Source organism: Neopelma chrysocephalum, unplaced genomic scaffold (assembly GCF_003984885.1).
Source record: "Neopelma chrysocephalum unplaced genomic scaffold, ASM398488v2 Primary Assembly neopelma1_67, whole genome shotgun sequence".
NCBI lineage: Eukaryota > Metazoa > Chordata > Aves > Passeriformes > Pipridae > Neopelma > Neopelma chrysocephalum.
In genome coordinates, this window is record NW_020897726.1 from 7,015,741 (window position 1) to 7,041,470 (window position 25,730).

The 25,730-nt window shown below is 36.8% G+C and overlaps 1 protein-coding gene across 7 annotated transcripts in view; it reads right to left on the reverse strand.

The window, feature by feature from the left end:
- ETV1 (ETS variant 1) overlaps positions 1 to 25,730 on the reverse strand; it is a 69,992-nt gene that overhangs the window by 36,061 nt on the left and 8,201 nt on the right. For 4 of the 7 annotated variants that reach the window (XM_027684668.1, XM_027684665.1, XM_027684667.1 and 1 more), the window contains 2 exons: positions 20,598 to 20,651; positions 373 to 502 (listed from right to left, as the gene is read on the reverse strand). In XM_027684668.1, coding sequence (XP_027540469.1) covers positions 373 to 502; positions 20,598 to 20,651 — 184 coding nt within the window. Of the gene's footprint in view, positions 1 to 372; positions 503 to 2,107; positions 2,228 to 16,605; positions 16,727 to 20,597; positions 20,652 to 21,499; positions 21,633 to 25,730 lie in introns of those variants that run through there. The other 3 variants (XM_027684670.1, XM_027684671.1, XM_027684672.1) reach the window with 3 other exon arrangements.

Consider the following 25,730-nt stretch of genomic DNA (forward strand, 5'->3'; position numbering starts at 1 on the left):
CAGATCTCTCTATCCTAATATGCCTAATGCATTTTGAAAGTACCTTCACTACAACTTTCAGAAAACAAGACACTCCTTCCTTCTATTTCACGCTTGCACCCTGGGTTTTTAAACTCTGGGTATGTCCCATGGAGGAGGAATGGAGAATATGCATTTTGATGAAAAACACTGCTTTAAAATGATTATGTAAGTGTTTGATACAACTGTAAACAAATCCATCAGTGTTCATCAGCTAAATGCATTATCTCATCAGTCTGTTATCTGCTGAAGAGGTAAGTTTTATAAGATCTCTATTATGGTTTTATTACTCTTTAGTCATTCCTCATTTAAATCAGCAGTTCTCACTGCAAACATGCTCCTGGATTGCTTTACCTGACATTGTACAGGCACTTTTCCCCATAACTGAACTTGAATGGCTGCTCTTGACTGCAAGCGGAGCCAAGTTCCGAACATGGGCTATGGGGTTCCTTCTTGATTTTCACAGGGAGACCATGAAAAGCCACTGGAAAGAGAAAGAAAATGTAATTAAAACCCAAGTACAATATTAACAATTAGCTCTCTCAAATAAGCTAGACACTGCTAATTAAACGCATAATTAATTAAACCATTGTAATACTAAAAACAATATAGGAAATAAACATTTCAAATATTTCTTTGGGTGTCAACTGAAAAACAGACATCAGAGATCCTTTGCATTGGCTATTTTCACTTTTACTGTTTAATAGAATGATGGCCAGCATCCCATCTCATTAGCAGGAAAATAACAGCCCACTTATATTTGGCTTAACTACTGTAAATGTTGTCAGAGGCAAAATACTTCCCAGGCACCAAATGTTTCTAAGTAATATCAGTGAGGTAGCTTTTAGCTATAAATGCAATTGTAGTTCACTTTAAAAAATGCCACACAAGTGACTACAAAATAAATTTCTCATATATCAGCCTCAAGTATAAGATCAGGAATTTTTTTGTCTCACAAAACCCTCGAAAATTTGCAGTGAAACTCTTGAAAGTGGATGATTATATGTGCCTTTAATTATAAGCAACATCTGAAAAAAATTTCAAAAGAAATGGCTTCAGTAATTTTTCTTAGAAATACACAAGACAAAATCCTGGCTTCATCAAAGTCAGTAGTAGATGCGACAGAGACACAAATTGAAAAAAAATTTAATCAAATTTTTTTAAAAGTTAAAAAAAAATCCAGAGGGGATGTGACAGAAATTCAGCATTAATTAGAAGCACAAGTTGGTCTGTATTAATAAAAAGGCCAAAGGTAAAGCAAATTAGTTTTAGCCAACTCTCATATCCAACCTTAACCAAAATTAAAGCAGAAGAAAATTCAAAGTTCACCTGACATTGACAAACCTAAGTGGCTAAGAGGACAAAGGACTAAAAGACAGATATGTAAGAGCCTGAAAACACACGTGTTAAGTTTTAAATAAAATGAGGTTGAAAATAAATTTTTTAACTCTGAGATGCCTAGAATTTGGAGATCAATTTTATCACTGATTTTTGATGTTGTCACCAAAACACCATAGTTTGAACATCACATTCTAGACTGATACAGACACTTGCATCTCCATGAAAACCCAGTTCCTGACAGAGAATCTCAGCACAAAATCAGGCCATTATTATATACTGTCAAGTAGCATCTTGCCTCTTTCTAATGCACCCGAACTTAGGAAAGACAATTTGTTACAGACTGTATATTTTCTGATATTAATGCACCTGCATACACATGCCTATGTCCAGTAGGGAGATAAATGGAACACTGTGTAAGAAGTGAGCATCAGAATCAATAAATTCTGGCATTGTAACATCTGGATTCCAGACTCTTGTCATGGGTTTTCTCATGGTTGGGCAATGTTCACAGAACTCATTCCCAAATAGATGCTCTCAGATCCTATTATATGATAGCTTCTACTACTGCCTTTCAGCTGAGAGATCTGCAACATAACACTGTTATTTTGACACATATTTTCATAAAACTTACAAGAATTCTCTTTAAAACTGCTATTCAGCTATTATATTCGGTGGATAGTAGTGAGTTATGTGGAAAGATTAGAAAGGAGAAGCAGACAGTAAAACAGGTAAGCAAATGCATACTCACACCACAGTAACTTAGGAAACAGAGATGAGAAGTGGTGAACATCACAAGAAAAGAATTCTTCCTGAATAAAACTGAATTTGCACTAAAAAAAAGACCACATGGACTTCTTGAAAAAACACTCTCAAATACGGCAAATTATGGCAAAAAATATGGCAAAATACAGCCCAGTCAGCTTTCCACTGTAATCGCAAAGCAGGCTGACATCCAGTAGTTTGTTCCAAGACATTGCTAGTTGACTTTTACTGCTGACTCTACTTTGCATGTCTTGGTCAAATAACATACACCCCACATTTAATGTGTATGGTGGGCTCCACAACTCTGGGACAGTGGCTCTGATGCAAAGGTAGGCAATCTCTTTGACTTGAATCCGAAAATTAAAACACAAATGCAACAAGACTCTTTTTTAAGGCCAGTATCACATATTTGCACAAAGGCCACATGCTGCTCTATTTTTTTTATTTTTTTTTTATTTTTACTTTGCTACTTCCTCAGAGTTAATCTGTTATGAAAAATTACTTCCCTTATTTATTTTTAAATAACGGGAGTACAGAGACTCCCACACCACAGCCCTGTGCGGAGAACTGGCTGGGTATTTCATCACAGTGCTGAGAGCCTGAACGTCTGCTAACAGGCAGTTTTCCAGCTCACTGGCACAGGCACAAGTGAAAGCAGCACATTCATTTTGTGCAATTTGCTTTACCTTCCCACATGGAGTTGGTGCATGTAAAAGGCTGTTAAGTACTAAATTATTCCTTATCAAATCACCATCATCTGGAGTCATGATCAACACTAATTAAATTACTTTCACTGAACACGGCTCCAGCCTGCTGCCTCCACTGCGAGGTACGTTTTATTTTGCTTACTGTACAGTCCTAGCAAGGTACAGGGCGCAGTGCTAGAAGGCATCTGTGCTGTAGTTTTAATTAGAGTTTACCTCACCTTTCTCCCGGCTTTATAAGCGAGGGTAAAGTGTATCAAATCAAGTAGGTTAACACCTTCATTTCATTTAGGGAAAGCATTACAGTCCAAAGTGATTTTATATTAGATCTTTATCTTAACTATGGCCAGAAAGATAATGTAGCTGTAAAATTTAAAGCCTTCCTCGGGCAGTCCCCTGACACAGTCACCAAGCTAAGCTTTATCTGTAACTCCTTAAGTGTACACTTTTAGAGGCAAAAAGGAAAAAAGCCTGATAAAAATACTTACTGCATTTTTGGGGGTCTTTCTTGAAGGCTACTCACCCTTTCAAGCAATCTTAAGTGTGGCTGAAGATGACAGACTTATTCCAACAATAACATTTCAAATGTTCAAAGCAGTTCTTGTATCATCACTGAAAACCCTCCACCCGTCACTTTTCATTTTAGTGTGACACTCATTCTACAGTTCATCTATTAAAGCAGATTTTAAACATATACTGTTTTGCTAAACTGGATTTTATATTAGGTTTTCAATCCACTTTCTTTTAAGGAGAGCAGTGTTGCTTATTTATAAAGTCTAATTTTAGTGCAGCATACCAAGCTACCAACACATTCAAATTAACAAAATGACATTTTAAACAACCAGCTTCTCATCACTTCTTTCTTCCTGATGGCAAACTCATTTTACTTAACCTCAGAACAGAGTCTCAACCCTATTAAAGTAACGGGCACTCTGCCTTACTAATGATCTTATTAAGAAGTGACCAAAGGCCAAGATTTCATCCCGAGTGATTACTTACAGATAACTACCTCCAAACTTGAAAGGCAAACAATCTTACAACGTGTATTTAGATGAATGGCTTCAACACCTCAGCTACTGGGGAAAGTCAGGCTTATCAGTATCAGAAAGGATTCGACCACAGACCCTGTCTAGAGCTCCTCTGAAGCCAACACACAGATATAAGGCAAGCAGAAGGACTGCTACCATCTGCAGCAAATTCATGAAGGTATAATACATTACTGCATGCATATTTTCTTTGTATAAATATATCTATATCTGGATAGTAAAAGGGCTTGAATATTATACCTAACATGCTGTTGTACAGACCTATATTTTATACAAAGCAATGATTTCATCACGAAGTAAACTTACATAGAATGTGCAAAAACACAGGGTGAAACTTGCTACCCTTCCTTTAGCAGTGTTGTTCTCCACTGCTATCTGTCAACAGTCTAATCCCAAAACATTTTCATAACAACATCCAGTTTAAGACTTAAATGAAGAATAATTTTTTAAGAACTCTAAAATTAAAGGAGGAATTGGTTTGTCTCAGAGGAGTCTGATATGTGAACCTTCTAGCCTAAGAAACAGGAAAGGTACCACTTCTGTACAGATAGAACTGAATATTTTATGTGAAATTGCAAGTCATTTCTCCTTCCAATAAAAAGTTATTTTATAAATTTCAAACTTCAGACTCCTGCCCAGAACACAAAATAAAATCTGATTTTATTTTCTGAAGAAGAATGGATTTAAACATATTTTTTAAAGCCATGAAATATTACTGGTAATTCAATGACGTTGGCTAACGGCAGACAATCTTGATTCCACTGACCAAACAGACAAAGATGTCTTATTATCAACACTTGTAGATCAACAGCACTTCCTATATGGAATAAAATCAATTGACAGCAGCTGATTTTATACCACACCTTGCTTGTGCTAGTGAACTCTGATATCTCATAGGTAATACTAAATTTGTGAATATAGTAGAATTACCTCCAGTGAAAAGGAAGTAACTGGGAAGTCACAAAAAGTCATAGCCTAAACATGCTGTTTCTGAACTGCTTTTCACATTTATGCTCTCAAATCACCCTCTAAACCTAATATTGTAAATAAACTCATTCTTATCATCAATTGGCACATTAATATGCAATGTAAGTTTTGAGAGATTTCTTGAATACATTTGCATATAGGGGATTTGATTTTTTCAACAGCAAGATGAAGAGACAAGAGATGTAAAAATACTTAAGCTAATACCAATACAACTCCAGGTGCTAGACTGAGAGGTGACCCAAGATAGTACTTGGTAAAATTTCAAAAGCAAGAAGAGAAGGCCCCTGTACTGATAAAGCCAACACTGTCACACTTTAAATCTCTCTCTCTCAATACACACTGAAATACAGCACGCATTTCAGATACATCAGAGTCTCTCCAAGATTCTTTTCCAGTACATTTACCTCTGGGAAGCCCTCCCCTCCCCCAACACACAAAAATCCATTACTAAAGGGTCTAATCTCAGCTATCAGCACAGAGTGCCTTTTATGGAGCCATTAAACCATTTCTCTTGTTTACAGTGCCTGAAGAAAGATGTGAATTATGTCTGTGACAAAGCAGGCGATAACATGTCTAAACTGCTATCAAAATGCAAACTGAAATACACTTAAGGACAGGGACCCTAATTCATGTTTTTGCAATTTTCCTCACTCGCTATAACTTAACAGCACTCACCTGATGATTCAAACAAATTATTTATGCTGTAAGTACAACAGGTAGTCATTAATAAGAAAAAAATCTACTTTCAAATGAACAAATTATTGAACGGTTCATCAAGGAGTGTAAAATGCTAGTTTACCTCTTAGGTGATAGCAATGACCCAGGTGCTCTTATCAGTAGACATTTTTAAAAAATCCAAACACAACATTGTGGGTTTATATGAGGCCTTAAATGCTCTATTTTTGCAAGAGTTACTTAATGTTCGAACAATACGTTCAGTATAGGTATTTGCATATCTGATGCCATGCACTATAAAACTAAATACTTTCTAGATAACCTTCTAGGTGGAAATGCCAGGCTTTACATGTATTTTCTGAAGAGGTTTAAAAAATGTCCATTTAATTTATGAAACAACAGCCTTCTGCATTTATTGATTATTTATTTCCAGATCATTATGATTTGAGCTTTAGACCTTTGTAGGAAGCTGCACTCTGAATTTCAACAACCATTTAACAGGCATCTGATTAAAGACATCTAGATGCCAAAGCAGGGTCCTCTTTCCATTTCATTCCACTATATATTATGATGAGAAATTTTACTGGTAACTTTGGGATGCTCAGGAGAAATTAGCAGAAGCAGGTACTCAACACAGCTGACCATTCGTTCATACTCTGGAGGTTATTGCTGCTGCAGCTGAATGTGGCATGCAGCCTAGTTTACTAACAAAAACTGAAATAAAAACATCAAGTTGGAGAAGTAACAGATGAAGAGAGAGAGCAGGATGGAAAGACAGTAAAGCTGGTAACCAAGTCTTTTCAGCTAAACTGTTCCCAATGACTTTGAATTACAACCCTACACATACAGATGACTGCAACAGCTGAAGACAAGCATGGATGCTGCAGGCATAGACAAGATCTGCAATTGTTTTCACCCTAGTCAATCTCTTGTCTAGATAACAGAAAAAAACTCTTTTGTTTCTGACCACTACAACAGCTGCAAAAATGAGCAACACTTGAAGACTGCGGACTGATTTAAAAGCAGCTGAACAGATTACAATCTACACAGACTCCACCAAGTTCTTCAACCATTTGATCTATCAAAGTCAACTCTATCAGATCTTAGCTGAGCTCCAGTCAACTGGATTTCATTTAGGTCCTGCTCTCTGCCAGATATCAGAAGAAGCTGGTGACAAACTGCATATCTGACACACAGATATGTATCATCACTGTGCTTTCAGAGACTATCCTGGCAGTTTATATAAAAACTGAACATAGACAAGAGACCTGAGCTTTCACTACCATTCCTGTCAAGTACCATTCTGAAGAAGTGCATGATCTTGATATTATTCTCCATTTTATGTTTGCATCTAGAAAACTAGAACTCCTTTAAGATGCAGAATTCAGCCCTAAGGACAATTGGTCTCTATCTAGACTCACCAAGTGGTGACCATCCACATGAAACAGTCTGTCTGTGTGTGTTTGGAGATGTGTGCACACTGAGTCAAATGAAAGTAAGCATACTGAATGTCCAAGCATGCCTCTGCAACAATACATTACATTGGTCAAAATATGTGTAATACAGTAGTAAAGGGCAGAAAGCTTTTTCCTCTTCCAGTGAATATGTACAACTGGGGAGAAAACGAGGAAGCATCATGCAGAAGAAAGGAACAACACATAAATGTGTGAAAATGCATGCAATAAAAAGCTAGTTCTTTCTAGCAGACTGACTCTTAAGTCCACAGAAGGAAATCTCAGGATAGCTCTGCCACTCCTTGTGTCAGTGCTCTTTCCCTGAAAGCAGAACTTCATGACTGGGCAGTACTTGGCAAACCTGCTATATATGATTCCATCAATTCAGTCTTTGCCTTGGCTTCAGATCAGATCCTTCCAGCCCCTACCAGCTCAATAGATAGAAACAGCATGGGACCTCATTTTTTGGAAGCTAGTTCTGAACGATGAGCCCAAGCACCAGCTTTCAAAGCCAACTGGCAAGAATAGAATACGTGGGCACGATGGATCTATTTGAGAACCTTGTTTAACAAAAAGAAAATACCAGCTTTGAAGTAATCTGTCACCTTTACTGGAAAATATGCAACTACAAATGCACTTTAATAACATTTAGAACTCATGCTGCAAAATAAAGCAAATTGCTTATTTTCTCTTCCAGACTAAAGCATTCAATTCTGTACATGTCAATTAAAGGTCTACTTGAATACTTCATCACACAAATGCTACATAATAGTATAGTCTTTAAAATCCTCAGTGGGTGGGGAGGGATAGGAGGCAGGGGGTGAAGAATAAGGCAGCCCAAAATTGTGGGATTTTGTACTCAAAGTCTACATGGACTGCTCTCAGATGACATGTTATGAAAATTAAAAAAATTGATTCTGAATTTGAATTAGGAAAAAGTAGCAAGCAGGTGAAAATGAACTGCAGCAAAAAGCTGGAATTTATTATTGTTTACTACCACAGAGTTTCAAGATAGAAAATAACAGCACATTTTCCTACAGTTGATATTAGGAAATTCTGGACCTTAAGATCTACAGTAATGCATCCACCTTAACAAGCATTGTTTGTTAAAATAACTGTCTCTTGCTTTGGAGCAAGAGATTTTTTTTCTTTCCTACTTTTTTAAGCATTACAGATTAATGACTAAAAGACAAAAAAAAAGGATTAATGAAAATCAGTTTTAAATTAATTGAATCACCTGTTCATCTCTATATTATGTTAATTGTGTATGTCCATCATAATTTTTCCCTATCTTTACTATGATCTGGCACTAACATAAAGCCTTTGAGAATAGCAGCTGAGGCCAAAAAAAGGTTGAAGTAGAAAACAGAGAAGGGTTCACATCACTATCCATAAAGCAGGTTTATATGAGGGCATTTGTACAGGTATATGCCATTTCCCTAAAGGACGGCTTATTTGACTCCTAAACATGATGCTCCTGCTTCTGTTCGGCAAAGAAATTCTTATAAGTGCTTCTTTATAAAAGAAAATAAATGCCACTCTTTAACTGAACTGTGTTTTTCTAAAGCTTGCGTGCTAAGACACTAAAAGATTTTGCCAATATAGCTATTTCTGGGCAGCTAACCCAAGACTCCCCTGCCATGACAGATGCAGCCTCCCTGAGAGGTGGAGGGGTTCCCAGCCAGTGTGGGAGAGGAAGCACAATATTAGAGGTTGCACCCATACAGCTTAATAATTGGTTCACTGCTATAAATCCCCTTTTTAGTCAAGATATCCCTCATTTGCTTGTCTGTGTAGTTGCAATTTCTGAAATGCTCATTAAAGTTACTGAGGGTACACCTGCAGCTTTCTAACACTGGGAAGTGCTGAAGGCACCACTGAGATAATTCAGATATTTGTAGCCACTTGGCTTCTCATTTAAAAAGACCATGCCAGTTGAAAATTGAAGTCTACAAGTATATTCGGTAGAGCAAAAATTAAAAAGCCCGCTCAAAAGGGTAAGCCACCTGACTGGGGAGTGGGGGGAGTAACTTCCAGTAAATATCCATAAAAGATAACCTATTAAGTAAACCCAAAGATAGAGCAATTCCAAGGCAAACTTTTCTAGAGGCTGCTAGTTAACACCTAGTTAGGACACTGCAGGTCCTTTGGCCTAAACTGACACTGGCTGAACTGCCATATGGAATTAGAACACTGTCTCTACTCTGGTACCCCCAAGCAAAAAAACATCTGGGCACTATTTTGGTTAGCTGATCCCTCTTCACCTCCACCCCCAAAAAATTTCCACTTGCCAGATAACAATTGTCTAGAAGGTATTTTCATACAGAAAGAGCTGCAGTTACCAACAGTTTCTTAGCCTCCAAAGGCAGCAATCTCACAGAAATGCTGTCACAGGCACTGTTTTATTCCGATTTATGTCCCCTTCCTGCAGTGCTCTCCCTTTCCAGACAGTTACCTGTCCGGCTGTAGGAGACTCACAGCTGCAGGCAGTCGAGTGGAAAGTACTTCCAGGGGGTCTCTGCCTCCCAGCAAGTACCTCCAGGGCAAAAGTGAACCTCCTGACAAATACCACGGACACCGGATAACTCTGAGAAGAATACAAGGAAATTTGCAGAACATTGGTGGGAGGGAGGAAGGGAGGATTAAGCTAGGAGGAGTGAACTGGCTCACTTTGATGTCTGAGGGGAGTAGGTGAGGCAGGACGAAGAGCTCTCCCTCTCCCCCTGCCCCCAAAATAAACAGCGGCTTAGTGCTCTCTGGAGCAGGAAGCGGTAACCTAATAAAATTAAACCAGCTGAGTTCTGTAGCAATTGAACTAAAACACGTGGATAGCTGAAGATGATTACAGGGAGGGAAGAAAAAAAAAATATCTAAAGCATTTTTAATCCTTCTATACTGGATCTGCAACGCCCAGGACCCCACAGAGAAACAGGGCTGCTCTTCACCTGCATTAGCTTTCCGTGTTAAAATCCTGAGAGGAAATCAGGGGCATTTGTTTCTACTGTTACTGATAATGTATCTGGCTCCAAAGGCTCCCAGGCAGGGTGCAAGGAGAGGCAATCCACCTTTAGAGCTCCTGCTAAAGAGAAAGGTCTTAATGTAAGAACAAGCCTCGGAGAAAACTTAAATTGTATTCCTACCTGGGAATTATCAATAAAGTTAAATGCAAAGAGAAGAGCTGGCCACTAAATCAGGGTCTGTGTGCTTTTCTGAGGACAGGATTTCCATTTGCAGCAATTTCCAAAATTTAATTTAAATTCTAAGAGGTAATGGCTAAGCACTATGTAACTTCCATTACTAAAATATCCAATAATATCCCATCATATTACACACACACATACACACACACATACATACACACTTTCCACTTCAGGTAAATCTGCAGTTTGAGGGTTTTTAATAGGTTTTGCATTTTAATAGGTTTTGTAAAATCGGAATTATGAAGAAAACTTTGGAAATTATAACAAGTATTTTTGCTAGAAGTAACAATAAACTTTAAAATAAGCCATTTTGTATTACTTCTATTTTTTGTTTTAAAGGTATCGTCAACTTGATATTTAGGGAACATGCCCACAGCAGAAAACAAACAGGAACTGATTCTGCCTCATTTCCCCTCTTACGGAAAAGTTTCAAGTTACATCAATCTAATTATTATCTTTTTGTTGTTCTTTTCTGATGTATTCACACAAAGAGCTAACAGCCAGCTATAGATGAGAAGGTTACTGATCTTATACTTGCAGCTGGACAAAATGTGAATGAAACTGGATTTAATCACTGGTTCTGCCATAACCCAAATGACTGGTGTCAGAAGGTGAAGTCTAGTTTGTAGTAGCTCAGTCTTAAAACCTCAGTTTGCATTCCTATAAAAATAGGAATATACTCAAAAGAGCATCATAATAAAAAATTATCCTTAAGGATAATCATGCCTGTCTGTCAGTTTGCTACTCAAGAATATGCAAAAGCATAGAAGCTAATAAATAATGAAATGTACTACACACTGAGCGCTCTCTAGCATGAATTAAACAACTAATTTAAAAGATTATTTACAGTTTGTTTTTATTCTAGGAACTCTCAATGACAGTAAGTAAAAGGACCAAAATTGCATTTTGAGATGATTTTTAATTTTATTTTGCCTTTAACAATAAAAATATGTATACATTCATAAAACAAGTATAAACTAACTCAGGATAGCTAATGGGATGTTTGTTTACATCTTGCGAAAAGAGAAACTGTCACCACTCTAAATACATGTGTCCTTCATGCTTCAATGTTCAATTTTCACAAATGCTCACCAGTAAGGCAACTGTGACACACCTAGTTCACAGATCATTAAAGCAAGGCTGAAATCTAAATCTTTAGTTCATACCAAAAACCACCGCAAAACCTCCAGTCTCCACTGGAAAAGGTGTGGGCCATTGAAATAAGTCAACAGTACAATTCAGCTCACAACTTTTATCACTGATTCAACAGGGAAACAAAGAAGCCATTGTCAGAAGTGGTTAGTCTGGGAACATAAAGTCAGGACTTATTTAAGTAGGCCGATTTTCAAAGACTCTTTAGCAAAGTGCTCTTTGCTAATTTTGACCACCTGCAACCAGGAGCTGGTTCTCAACACGGATATTTAAGGCTTCTGCTGCTACTTGAAGCGTTCTTACTGTATATGAGACTTGCAACTGAATGTACATTACCAATAAACATGCTGCACAGCACGTTTTCTGAAGCCAAGTGTTCCTGAAGTTTTATTATTATTTTACATGTGCATACAATCAGTAAGACTGACAATTACATGGTGGGTATATCTTCCACATGCATATGTATATATGGAGATATATATGTGTGTGTGCATATATATATATACACAGAATATGTATATATACACACTGAGTATACACTGTGTATACAGACTTGTATTAAACTAGTTCCCAAATTCTAATCCCAAATCCTTGAAACTCCTTGTCTTTACTGAACACTGACACTTTAAAAAGTCCCTGTTGTCTCCACTTCCCTTAGTGCTTTGGTCATGAGAAATTTTATTAACAGATGGTTAATAAGGAAACATTGCATTCAGTTTCAGCATGAAACAAAGTATTAAAAAAGAATTAAACTGTTTATCTTTTTTAGGTATACATTAGAAGCAGAAAGGAAATAACATCTGAGCAAGGAGGATCAAATTAGGAAGACTGGGAATTGTTTTTGCACACACAATTTTTCAAATGTACTTAATGACAACTCATAATATATAAATTTAAAGACAAAAACCTGGCCAGTCAGTAACCTTCCTATTCAGTGACTGCAGGACTCCGCAGTAAATGTCATTGCTAAAAAATATTTCACTACATTAACTTACTGGCAACCACACTTGCTGAATAAGTTCATAAACAGCCACAGGAAAAAAAGACAACCAGAAATAAAGCTGCTAATGATTCACTCTTTTCTAGCATGCATAATCCTCAGCTTATAGAACAAATAGATACGTAAGAATATATTCTTTACCAAGACAGTTCACTTCTCTCTTTACCTCATCAAGGTCAAACTATAATCCAGGAACAGGGAAGAGTAATGTATTGAAGACAAGGAGAAATGAAGAATAATTGAAAGGAAAAAAAAGAATCCGTCTTAGAGAAAAGACAAGCACATGCCCTGAAAAAGTAATCAGTTTTCCATTTACCAATTTAAACTAGGTTTAGATCATCCCTAGAAAAAACACTGATGAATTCTAAAACTTAAAAAATTAGCAATCGTTTGTGCATATTTATCGGATTACAAATGTCTTCACTGTGATTACTTCTAGTACTGAAATGCACATGACCAAACCAAAAGGACTCAACACCTGAAACAAGGACTATTTTTCCTCTATGCTTACAGAGGACAGCGATATTGGTCCTACTGGACAGGAATGTGTCACAGACTCCTCAAAGCTTAACTGACATTTTGAGGACTGTCACTCTCTCCTCTTTTTTTTACCTGCTATACCCCTTAAAAACTTCATGGCACTCCACGGGAGAGCCTGATGTCTATCTTCAGTTGCTGAGGCAGCAAGCAGAAGACAAAAAAATTATACAGACTCTAAAAATATTTCAACTAAAGAAACATATATAATAAATAGAAGTGGGTGGACTCAACTTGCAGACTGCCTTATTTTACATCATTCCAGAGATCATGGATTTTCAAATCATTATTTAGACTACTACTGAAATACAAAACTCGTTTTGCGAAAACACTGCACGGGAAGGAGTTCTAGGAGAATAACAGTTTTGTGTCAAAACAAAGACCCTACAGTCTGCCTTATTTGGTTTCCGTGTGAAAATACAGCTGAAAGAAGTTTCTGCATACTTTAATACAACTGGAACTGAAAAGATCTAATACATATATATGCTCCTGATGAAATTAACTGAACAACTACCTGTTTAAAAACTAAATAACTGCAGTGTTAATAAAATACTGCTGTGACTACAAGTTACAATGTGAGGATCGCCGGTATTTCCACAGATGGGGTCATCACAGAAGGAAGGAGGGGAGGCTTCCTCAGAGAGGAAATCGAAGGCTTTTTCAAAACTGAAAATTCAACATTTTGAATAAAATATGTTTAATGTTTTTGTTTTTATGTAAACAGACCTTAGGAAGTGATCTGACAGCCTTAAGAAATTACCATTTGAAAGAAAAAAGGTCTACATGCTTCATCTTTGATCTAGGAGACAGATTTATCACAGGACAGGATGACTGAAGTTTATTCATTAGCTGATAACCTCCACATGCAACCCAAGCCTTTAATCTGCAATAAAGCAGCAAAAGAGGATGGGGCTCTGCAGAAACTAAGTCAGCTTGGCTGAGCAGGGACACACTGATGGAAGGCCATAGGGGAGACAGGGGGAAAAAACCCCACAAGAAGAGCCCTGTCCAGCTGCCTGGGCTTCTCCATAACCCAGATTGCTGGAGACCATCAGGTTCACAGTGGTCCTGTACAGTTAAATGATGTCTGCATAAGGTGTCTGCTGTGTCTGCTGTCTCTGCGGATGCCCAGAAATACCTTTCCATTAGCAATAAAACTCGCATGCATGCTGGGCACTCTGAAAGTAAGCTTCCACACTTTAAAAGTTTTAAAAATCAAAAGTTATGTACTTGATGGGGTCTTCTACTTTGATTCACAGTGCTATTGCCACCACCAGTATTTACGTAATCTCTGAGCCACTACCACTAGTACAATCCAGGACAAAGGAGAACCTGAAGTCCTTCCACCTTCAAAGCTGGAAATACAAGCAGAAAAGCAAATAAACAGAAACTGCTTATTAAAATCACAAAACACCCACGAATTCTCTACTATTAAGATCAGAAATCCGAGGCATTACAACCAACACTCTGCTTCTTGGTAAAACTTTTTCAATAATTAAATCTTGCAATTATGAAAAAAGACGCGACTATAGCAGATTTAAATATTTCCAAAAATACTCCAGAGGAAGAAGGAGAAAAAAAAAATCCATATTAACACAGGCTAATGCCCAGCGATGAACCACAAAATGAGCCCACAAAGCTCTCTAAAAAGACAACAATTCGTAATTTCTTTTCAATGTGAATTAGAAAAACAAAAAAGAGAGAGAGAGAGAAAAGAAAGTTAACAGCTGGTAACAGTTTCAGTCCTGCTTTAAACAAAGGAAGCAAGTGCTCAGGGACACAGTGAAAGAAGCGAGGCTATCTAAGGCAACTACGAAGGGAGATAAGGTGGTCAGCATCGACTCCCCAGTCTGACCTCTCCAGCTCTTACAACAGCAATTGCACCGGACTGTCTTTGTAAAATGCTTTTGAGATCTCTAGATAAGTGATCATTAAGAAAGCTGTGTATCTCACAGCACAGTGATACATGCATTTCTGTACCTACTTCAAACCAGAAACAAAGATGTTAAGCAACATGCCCAAGGTCATGCAAAGCTTAAGGCAGGAACAAACCACAAAACCCCGACTCTCACAGCCCTTAAGAAAGAATCCATCACAGTCGGGCATGCACTAAAATAAATAACTAAATGTCTCTGTATTTGACAACATCTGACCTATGGAAGGAAGTAGCTTCAAGACAAGTGGCAAGAAACAAAACACAGCTGCAGCAGAGAGCCCTACCAGGGAATAGCTCAGCACCAAGAATAAGTAATGCCACCTTGTAGGATATTTGTCGGACTGCCTGCCGCAGCACCACACTTGCAGAGCTACACTCAAAGAAAAGGTGATTCCAGACACAGACACTCTAAAAAAGGTGAAATTGGGGGGGGACCACAAAAAACAAACATAAAAAGGCCCCAAAAAAACTAACCTGAAAACACACTGGTGTGTGCAACTCGCCACACACACACAACAAAATGCTACCAACTGCAATTTCTAGGACATTGTGCACTACCAAGACATAACTACCAGCTGCCTATGTAGTGAATCATCATGTTAAAAAATGTCATTTTTTTTGGTCCACTAAAATTTTCTCTGGGAGCTGCAAAATTAAACTATTCTGCATCAAAACCAAAAACAAATCCCTTAAATAGATCTCCTTTTGACTTCAGTAGGCCCATCAGAACTTATAGTATTCTGGTGTTTTCTACATAGTTTTAATTATGTGGACTTTTTCCTCCAAAATATGTAAAATTAAGTGAAAATTAACCTCTATCAATTGCTCATCAGCTCTTGCTATACTAAAACAAACAGGAAATGCTCTTCTAGGTCTGAAATTCACCTTTGAAATTTAAAACACAGAAAGAAAGAGAAAGTAAAACAAACATAGCATTTTTCACCTGGTAGTGCAAAAAAAAAGTCATTATTTTGCATGCTGCAAACATATAAGTAAATATTAAAGCTTTTCCTCATTTAAAGTGCATTTGGAATATCCTACACCATTAGTTAAAATGACAGAATACAGCTACCTGAAGCCTGTGTAAAGAATCTCTCTTTAACAGGCTTTTAAAGATTGCAAGCCAGAGCATCTAAAAAGCACATCCCTGAATAATTTAAGGCTCCTGGCATCTACATGGAAAGCACTCCTTTGCTAAAACTGGAGGAACAAAAAAGAGGTAAGAGAAAGAATAAAGGTCATGAAAGATCAGCAACAAAATAACTACTAAAAAAGTATTTTTCCTATCTTAAAGTTTAATCAGACATGAAGGAGCACGGATTTTACAGCCAGCTCTTCCCATTTACTGTAAACAGCTGTGGTCTAACACTAACATTTACCCCTGGGCAGTGTTAAGGCTGTGATGATCTGGAAAACAACACAGGAATAAAATGAAAGAGAAGAAAACTGATCAAGAAGGTGAAGCACAAGACAAATCATCATTAATAGAAATCTAGTAACAGATAAAAAGCCAAAATCGAGAGTTTTTCATTATTTTTAAATATGTAACTGACATTTCAGGGCAAAAGAAGAAAAAGAAAAAAGAAAACTAAAAAAATAGATTAGTCCAAAAACATATTATAAAAACAAAACAAAATGTGATTATGCTATGAAGACACAAGGCAATACGGTTTGGTGTAGGGTAATCCCCATTTATAACCAATTGTACCTAGGTCGAATTACAATTCAGGGTATTGTTGACAATACCAAGTTTTCTTTGCCAACTACATCCTTTAAACATCAGCAAATCCTACCTACTTCCTCTTGTGTCTGTCACAGAAACCATCCAAATAATGGGAGCAAGCAATCTTCACCTCAACAGCTATTGACTTCAAGCAAACTGAACACTTTATTCATTTTTACTCCTGGAGTGGAAAGTCCTTGCTGTTCTACAGTATCTGAAAACCTCGCCACTGATTACAAGCAGTTCAGGATCTGGCTCCTCCTAGGTATATGAAAATGGACTTGAAACAATAGGAAACCTTATCTGAGGAAGTTAACACAGGTCACCCTTCTCCACACGTGAATACTGACTTTATACTGACAGAAGAACAGCTTAATTAAGTTTTATGAATTAGATAAGAATTTGGAAAAAGAGTCATGTACAGAACTCTGAATGAAAAAACAGAAAAAGCATTCACCTTTTTAGGGGAAACAGATTTTGCATCTTTTCTTTACACAACTTCTCATGTAATTCTTTAAAGAAGAGTCATTAGGAAGTCACTTGAATATTCAGCAAACAGGTGAGCTGAATTGCAGAAGCAGATTCAGAATAAGGCAAAACCAACTTGCCTAACACAGAACTTTTAAGTTAATGCCTGTATAAGTGATTCCTCACTCTTTTTGTAGACTTTATTTTATATAAGGATGGGAATGAAAAAGTAAGAAAATTACACTAATATGCAATTCAATATTTTCTTAGTGCAACTTCAAACAACAACAAAAAAAAATCTTTTTCATATACATTTTTCTCCCTCAGAACTCAAGAATTTGAGTTCTCGCAGAAAGCAGAAGATTACAAGAAACTAAACTGTGTTCTGTTTTTCAAATTTTATCTGAACAAGGCAGTTGTTTTTTACTCTACATTCCACTCACTCTAAGCAAAACTACAAAAAGGTACTTTGTGATAGGTATGCAAAGATAAAAAAATATTTAATAAAAAGGTAAGAGAAGATGGGGCTTTGATGACAAAAAAGAAAGGTTTGAAAGTGCAGACATTTCTAAGATTCTTATGGTAGGAAGGACCCCTTTCCAGAAGACATAAAGGAGTAACAAAATAAATTCTACCTTAAACAGGTAAACTGAAGCTTAAAGCATTAAGGGGAAGCTTGACATGCCGGATCCTTAGCTAATAGAAATATGCGTAATTCCAATAACGTCAATAATACCACATGAAGTTATGCTAGCTGTTGATCTCACTCATAATATCTAAGCCTACACCTAACTATAAATACACATATTATGTTTGCTTTTTGAAAATGGACTGAAGTTTAATAGCAACTCATAATTGAAATATTCATGGTCCCAAGCTAGCTTTGAAGTTAAATCCCTGAGTGGATAAAGTGGACTGTATATCTAATCTAAACTAAATGTTTCCCTTAGTTACTAATACCAGTGCAGTTTCACTAGTTAAAATCATTATTACAGGAAAAAAATGCAAAACTCACAGCACTATAAGGGGCATTTAATCCTGCTCAGTGGTAGGACACAGCACATGATCTTGGCAGTATCAGTTCCTCCGCTACCTTCCACATCTTGCTCCAAGAGCTGACCTCTTCAAATCACCAAGCTGGTAATTTCTAGGCAAGAAAGTTTTAACCACAGCTTTCCAGTACTGCTACTGCTACCAAAGTTTCTAAAGTCTCCTTTTAATGTCACGAGTTTCAGTTTAACACCACAAATCTGCCTCAGCTTTAAAGCCCCTTTCTCAAGCAATGAATCCTGAAATAAAATGTCATTAATTTTTGCACCTGGACTGCAGATTGTAACTGTTTCACTGGAGCACTGCAGTTTTCTTTACATACTCTGCACATCAACCACACCCCTCTACCTATATCCACCTCCATAAATAAAACTTCTGCAATGAACCACAGTTTAGCTGCCTTTGAACTACAGTGGTTGTGACCTCCTTCACTGGTTTACACGTCTATCCTTCACCATTTTTGGATCAATTAAATGCATTAAACACTAAATCCATGAAAGCTTGTCCATCCTCTCCCACGTAAAAAATAAAAATAAATTTTAAAAAAAAAAAAAAAAAAAAAGGCAAAAAAGCAAAGTGCTCCTGCCAGACTGCTGCCAGTAATGGGGCGAGTACCGTGCAGAGGTATGGATTATATATAGTAAATCATTATAATGGAGTTTGAAGGCAGGTTTGGATCCTAAAGAAAACAATCACAATTGTGCTACTTCTGCAGCAGTAATTTCCCCATGGCTTCAGTTATGTTGATCTCCGTTCCTGTTTTGCAGAGCCCACAGCTACATACATTATAACCAAGTATATGTCTGAAACTCCATAACCTTTGCCAGAGTAGCTCACCAGGAAGCTCTCCTGACCTTTACTTAAGATAAAGAAACCAACTGAAACGAAGAAATAAATGTTCCTTTGATAATACTGTGTAAGCTGTGGCTAAGGAACTTCGAAAGACAACAGCATTAATAAAATAACCATATTAGGAGTATTTCTTTATCACCAAAAGCAGTGACCAGCTTCAATGGGGCTTTTCTTTCACAGTTCACAAAGTATTTTCCAAGAATCATTGACTTGTTGTATTACGATAATTGTGGGTTAATAGAAGCCCCAACTGAACTTTGTACTGTTACACAAAGGATATATGCATGAATGACTATATTTGGGCACAATTCCCCATGTAAAATAACGTATCCAATTTTCAATTCATAGATTGTTTTGGTTTTCACATTATAATTTTTTTTTAAAGTCTTTTAAGACAGAGGTAGGAAAAAAAATCTGTTATAAGGGCAACTTTATAAGTTGAAAAGTGACCATGATTTTTGGTTGGTATATGAACGTGAACTTTGAGAGAAAAACAAAAATAAATTGTTGCTGTGTGGGAATACTATCCTGCACAGCAACAATTCCAGGGGAAGAAAAAAAAAGTGTGGGGTTTTTCCTCACAAAATGCTGTTATGAATACTCTCAATAAATTCTTCCTAGAACAATTCCTAAGTAACTGGAAAAATAATCTAAAAGATTTATAGGAAAACTGAATTTGTTTTTTGGGTTAAAGACTATTTTAATGCAATTCTTCCTAATCTCTCTAATATTAATCTTAATGCTTCAATACATGAATGCTGTGTTTAACAGCTATCTGGTTTAGTGAACTGCAGTAATTCACTCTGATAGGATAAATTATTTAAGTTATCTAGCAAAATGGAAAAGCTCCCATGCGCTCTGCTACAATCAGCAGACACTGTTTAGAAGAGACTTCTGATGATGGGGAGAAGTCTTGCCATGAGGAATAAAAATGCATAAAGGTGCTCCAAGAAGTCTGTGACTTTGTCAGATGTTTCTCATGCTATGTCCTTGCAACCACCCAAAACCACAGAACCAAAGGTACCGTAAAGGGGAGCCAGTGCTTAACAGAATAGTAGCATTTTAGCAGGTGAAAGCAAGACTTGAGTAGCATAGGCTGATAAAAATAAGTTTAGGTTCTTGTTAAGTAGAGTAGAAAACAAAGCAAAGCATTCAGCTTAATGTAACTCCTGCATCCTCCCATTAATTGAAAGGGAAATTTTTTCTGAGCAACAAAATGCCACATGCTAAGACAACTTAAAAATGCTTCAGCAGTGGCTGTATTTGATTGATTATGTGGAGAACTGTATTTATTTGTTGATACACAAAACGTGCTGAGCAGCCCGATTTCTGCTCAGCAGAGTTGCCTCCTATGTCCCACAGTATCTGATCTGTACCAGCTCAGAATGCTCCTCTGCTCGCTCTACGGACAAACAAACTCCTTCCACCTCCACAACTTGAGTTTTTCCATGCTTCCCTGGGGCTCAGGGTGGGAATGATATGAGAGGGCCCCCTGCTAAAGGTTATACCTTCAGCTCAAACAACTTCTTTTGGCTGCACATCAAAATGCCACTTGCTTTATCTACTCATCGCACTGATGTCACCGACCAGCAAAAGGACTGCAGATGACACAATAAATAACAAATATGAAGACCCAAACATAAACATACAAATACATATTTTTAAGAAAGTGATGAGTCGTACTATACTTACAACTTTCAGCCTGATAGTCTGGCACAAACTGCTCGTCATTGTCAGGTACCTGAGCTGAAGAAAGGAAAACAAAAACAAAAAACAAACAAACAAACAAAAAACAAGAATTAAAAGAAGCCGTTATAGCATAAATAAAGACTTGTGCTTAATTCAAAGCACTGCCAAGTTTAAAATTAGGATTTTTTTTCCTTGTTGAGTATGAAAATCAGGCAAGTGCATCATTTTAATATCTGAGAAACCCTGGGGTGAAGCTGTGCGGTGCAGTCTGAGTCCACAGCATCCCCGGCACAGAGCAATGGGAATGGGCTGACTTGCCCTGCCTCACTCCCTGCACCATGGTCTGGACCTACCATGACACAGGTAAAACTCATCAGTGCTCAGTGTCAAAATATCTGAACACTAAGTCCACATAAAAACAAATCCTACTGATTAACACTTATGCTTCTTTAACCCCAAACTACCACACCTTCGGTTTACTTAAAAGTGATTCCAATTGTTTGTGGTAGTCAGCCAACACAGTAGGGATTTTCTGTTATTGTTTCAAATATTCAAAAAGAACTATTTTACCAGACCACAGAATTCCTGGTTCAACGACAACACTTCAGACATAAAAAAAAATATTTACTTAAAGCAAAAATCATGATTAATATCCATTCACCTTATGTAGGATCATCGTTGCTTTCAGGAAACTTTCATCACAAACCAGAACTATAAAATACAATCATTTCATGCTCTGCTAATGGATAATTTTGCTCCTGTGGTACCCCAGTTCCCTTTCATTGTATGTCTAAGACATTAACCATCTCTCAAACGGTGTTGTAAACTCATTTAAACCATTTAAGCTGAAATACCACTAAATGTATATTACAGATGAATGCATTCAAATAACTGCAGAAAATTATACTGAGAAACGGCATCCTCAGAGCAAGACTGCTTCTGCATACATCCCGAGAGAGATCCAGCTTATCATCTCAACTTTGTCATCTTTTCCTCAACATACACACTAACAGGAATCACCACAGCAAAGCTGCATAAAATTATGTTTAAAAATACTTTAATTTACACAGTTCTTGTCTAAAGATAAGCAAATAATTCACATGATCTTCATTAAAAGTTAACATCTGCCATGATCTGGTTACCCAATGAGATTTGAGAGGTAAATGCTGCTTATATAATCATTTATCAAAACTGTGACTATCAAATTATTAAACATTTCAAGTGATAAAATATAACTTTAATGCCCCTCAAAACATTTTCTAGTTTAGAAAGTGCATACTCCCCATCATATATGTACAACTGCTACCAGTTATAATTTGTTTGAATTTAAAATATGTATTTAACTATAATTACAGTTATTTTCAATGTACACTACAGTACTCTTCATGGACCAGATCTCCACTCCTTACTCAGGAAATATTTCTAATGACTTAACTGGAATTTTTTTTTTCCTAGTAAAGAGTTCGGAATCAGGCTCATTACACTGAAAAATTATTTGCTCTGGATTTTAAAATAAATTTAAAATCTTACTGTCCTAATTGGAGAAAGTACCCTTTAAGAACAAATGACCTTGGGAAATATGCAAACACAGATTTGAAAAGAAGTGTAAGATAAACTCACTAAGTGTAATTAGCCTTACTGTGAAAAAAAAGCATAGCTACTGTTGCTTTGTTGTTTGGGTTTTTAAAGAAACAAATAACATTACAGTAAACCATCCTTTCAGGATAAATCAGTGCCTCTGAGGACATGTGGGCTCCTCAAAGTTTGAAGCTGTATAAAACACTTATTTTACCAACTCAAATATTCCCAGTATTTTTGACACATTAAACTTCTCTTTCTTCAGAGAAACTACAGAACTTTTACCAAAAATGAACTCAGGAAGCCCAAATATTAACACTGCAATTTCTGACATTTCATGCAATTGACTGCATGCAAATGTTTATCATTTTCCTTACAAAAATGCCAACCATTTGACTGCCACAGAAGAATCCAATCATGAAATCAAAGTCTTCTACTTAAAAATCAGTTCATAAGGATTTCTTATATTTCCAATTGTTTTTCAAGGGTCTGTGAGTACATTCAGATTTAAAGTAATTGTATCAAGTAATTTCTTGTTTACAGAAGACACATCCCACGCAGTTTTCTTAAGCCAGCTATCATTTTCAAATGCAGCAAGGAGGCTAGTAGAACTCTAATTTTTTTAACACACACCTGCAGTTTATATATACATATATGTATTAATCTGTGAATCTAGGATATACGAAAAAGCCCTAAAGAAAAAGAAACAACCTCCTGTTTAAATACAGAGGCTACATTTAGTGACTGCAGCACTGGGACAGCCAATATCATATAACTTTCCATAGAGCGTACTCTGCACACCAGACAGCTTCATCAGTGCTTTGTTCTGGTTTTATCACTTTAATTTGACTTAGTCCAGAACAAATCTGTTGTAGAGTTTTATGTATAAATATCAGTAAATAAGGTCCTTTTTGGTTTTCCCCAGCCATACAGTAAGGAAAAAATAAAATATGTCATGGAAACCTCTATATTACTGCCGTTACCCCTGATTTGCTCTTGTTTATGGAATAAACAAAAAAAATGTACTTCATTCATGAATCCCCAAAATTTATGAAGGCATATTTAATAGAGATCAAAGCACATCACTTTATCAGTACTCTGGAAACAGGTGGAGACTGCAATGTCAAAATTTAAATACAATATTAACATAGCCTTAAAAGCCTCTTTAGAGAAAAGAACACAGCAAGTTAAGAAGTATTTAAAACCCTGCCAAATATAAACAAAACAAATAACAACATTCAAAATGTTCAACCCAGGAACATGCATTTCTACTGGAATCTAATTTTAGTAGCATCAGTACCTTAGAAATGAGCCCAAAAGGCTATAGGGAGAAATTAAAAGGATCTGCTAGTGGAAGTGAAAACTCAAATTATCCCTTCATTTAATTCGATATTATTTTTAAACTAGCAGAACTGAAACTTGCACATGATCATGCTTCCGAAATGCGAGCAATCATCCTCATACACAGAGATTCCTTCCACCAGCACCTTGCTGTGAGAGGGCAAATCATTGGGATACATCATCCCATTACTCAAGTAGAAGAGGGCTTTTGTACCTGGAGTTTGAATAATTACAGGCAGACTTTGTAGCAAATTAAATAGACTAGTAAAGACCCTTCAACATGAACGTCTGAAAGGAAAATGTACTTGCAGTGTTGCAACTGTCTGCACATTTATATACATATGCCATTCATTTCCTCTTTTATTCACAAATACTGCAACTCAGCAAGCTTGCCATAAAATCTTCATTGGTCTTCTGTTAACATACACAAGACACAGTGCATAAATCACCAAAACTTTTTTTTTTACTTTGCCATTCAGAGGAAAATTGAAAAAGATATCTGAAATGATCACCTAACTGAATGAGAATATTTCCCTGAGCTACTTAATTACAGGGGTTTGAGAAGGCAAGTGTATTCCAAAAGACTAATAAAAGGTTTTGAAAGATATTAAGCATGTGGCTTTTACTGCTAATAGCAGAAGCAGTTACATTAGTTCATTCCACATTCAGAGCCATCAAGTCTCACACTCCTGAAGCAGACATCTGCAGCATAAACTATCCAACTCAGCCTAGAATATTACCAAAAGTTTTCTTTTTCTTCTGACTATAGCTATAACATCTCAAGAGGATTTGGGAAGTGTACAGAAATGTTAATGATGATCTTGAGATGTTATCAGTTTAGGTTTCACAGTTTCACTACCTACTAAGTTAAAATCAGTTTGCCAAATGCAAACATTCACAGCACAAAAACACTTAATACTTGTTTGTAGTTTTTAGAGCTTTAAACAATCTTTGAAAAGCTGAACTGACAGCTCATTTTGCAAATGGAAAGCAATTTTGGGGGAAAAAAGAAGTTTAAAACTAGGGCCTGTTAGCTTGCTTTCACTGCAAGTAAACAAAAAGTCCCCATTAACAAGTATCCAGGACAAAAGGAGTTAATATTTAATTAAAACCAGCTCTATCCACTGTAACAATGACCTGAAGCCAAACAAGGCAGAAGATGTATGAGTCATTCTTTCTGCCAGTGAATGAGACAGCTGATCTCCGAAGCAATTCCTCAAGACAAGCAGTCAGAACTGGAGTTCTGCCTCCATTCACAAAAACACAGTCCAGCATGAACCATGTGGCCCCAACCACAAGCTTTTCATGTCACACCCTTCCAGAAAGCTACAGCAAAGTAAACTTGAACTTTAGGCATAAACACACTGATTTCACTGCTTTGTCTCAAGATGCAGCACAGACCTGCTGAGGAACATTATAAATGAAAAGTTAAGCAAACTATAAAGGGCTTAAATTTAACTCTTCCTTCTCCCAGTCAAAAACTGCTTCCAAAAGCTGAGCTGCATTCCAGGGAAAGGTGTTCCTGTTAAAAAAAAAACGGAAACGTTCCAGAAAAACAAGAAGCTGCAAATGCTTCACTTAAAACTTTATTTTGGGTAGCAGAACACTTCCTGCGGTACTGTGTGCTCTGACCTCATGCTTCACTTTTAGAGCTAAGAGCAATTAGTTTTAAAATATCCATCAGTTATTCAAAGTGGTAAAAGAAATTGAAATTGACAGGAAATTCTATATGAACAGTAGTATTTTGGCTTCAGCTAAAATAAGACTTCAGGCCTCAACAGTAATGGGTCTATTGAGTCTTCTTTGATTCATTGTCACGTCTGAATATCTGAAAGATTGGCTAAATTGTAACTAATTCCTGAAGGAGCTGGGGGGGGGGCGTTAGTTGGTAGTTGTTCTTTTTCCACGGGAACAACTGTCTCTAACAAAGAAGCATTCAGAAAGCAAAACAGTGACAAATTTCAAGATGGTAAAAAATATTATTTCCCATAAGCACTGGATTTGCTGTCAAAACAAGCCAAAACCCTTTTTACATAATGTGAGATGCTCTGACTAATAAACTTAAATGCAGTTCAAAACTAGCTCCAGATCTCAAAATTCTTCCTTATGTGAATAATCCCTAGGAATATGAAGATGGGTTTGCAGAATCTGCTCTTCATTTGCTGCTATACTAAAAATGAGGAAAAAAGTTAGCTTAAAAGGAGCACTCGCATTTAA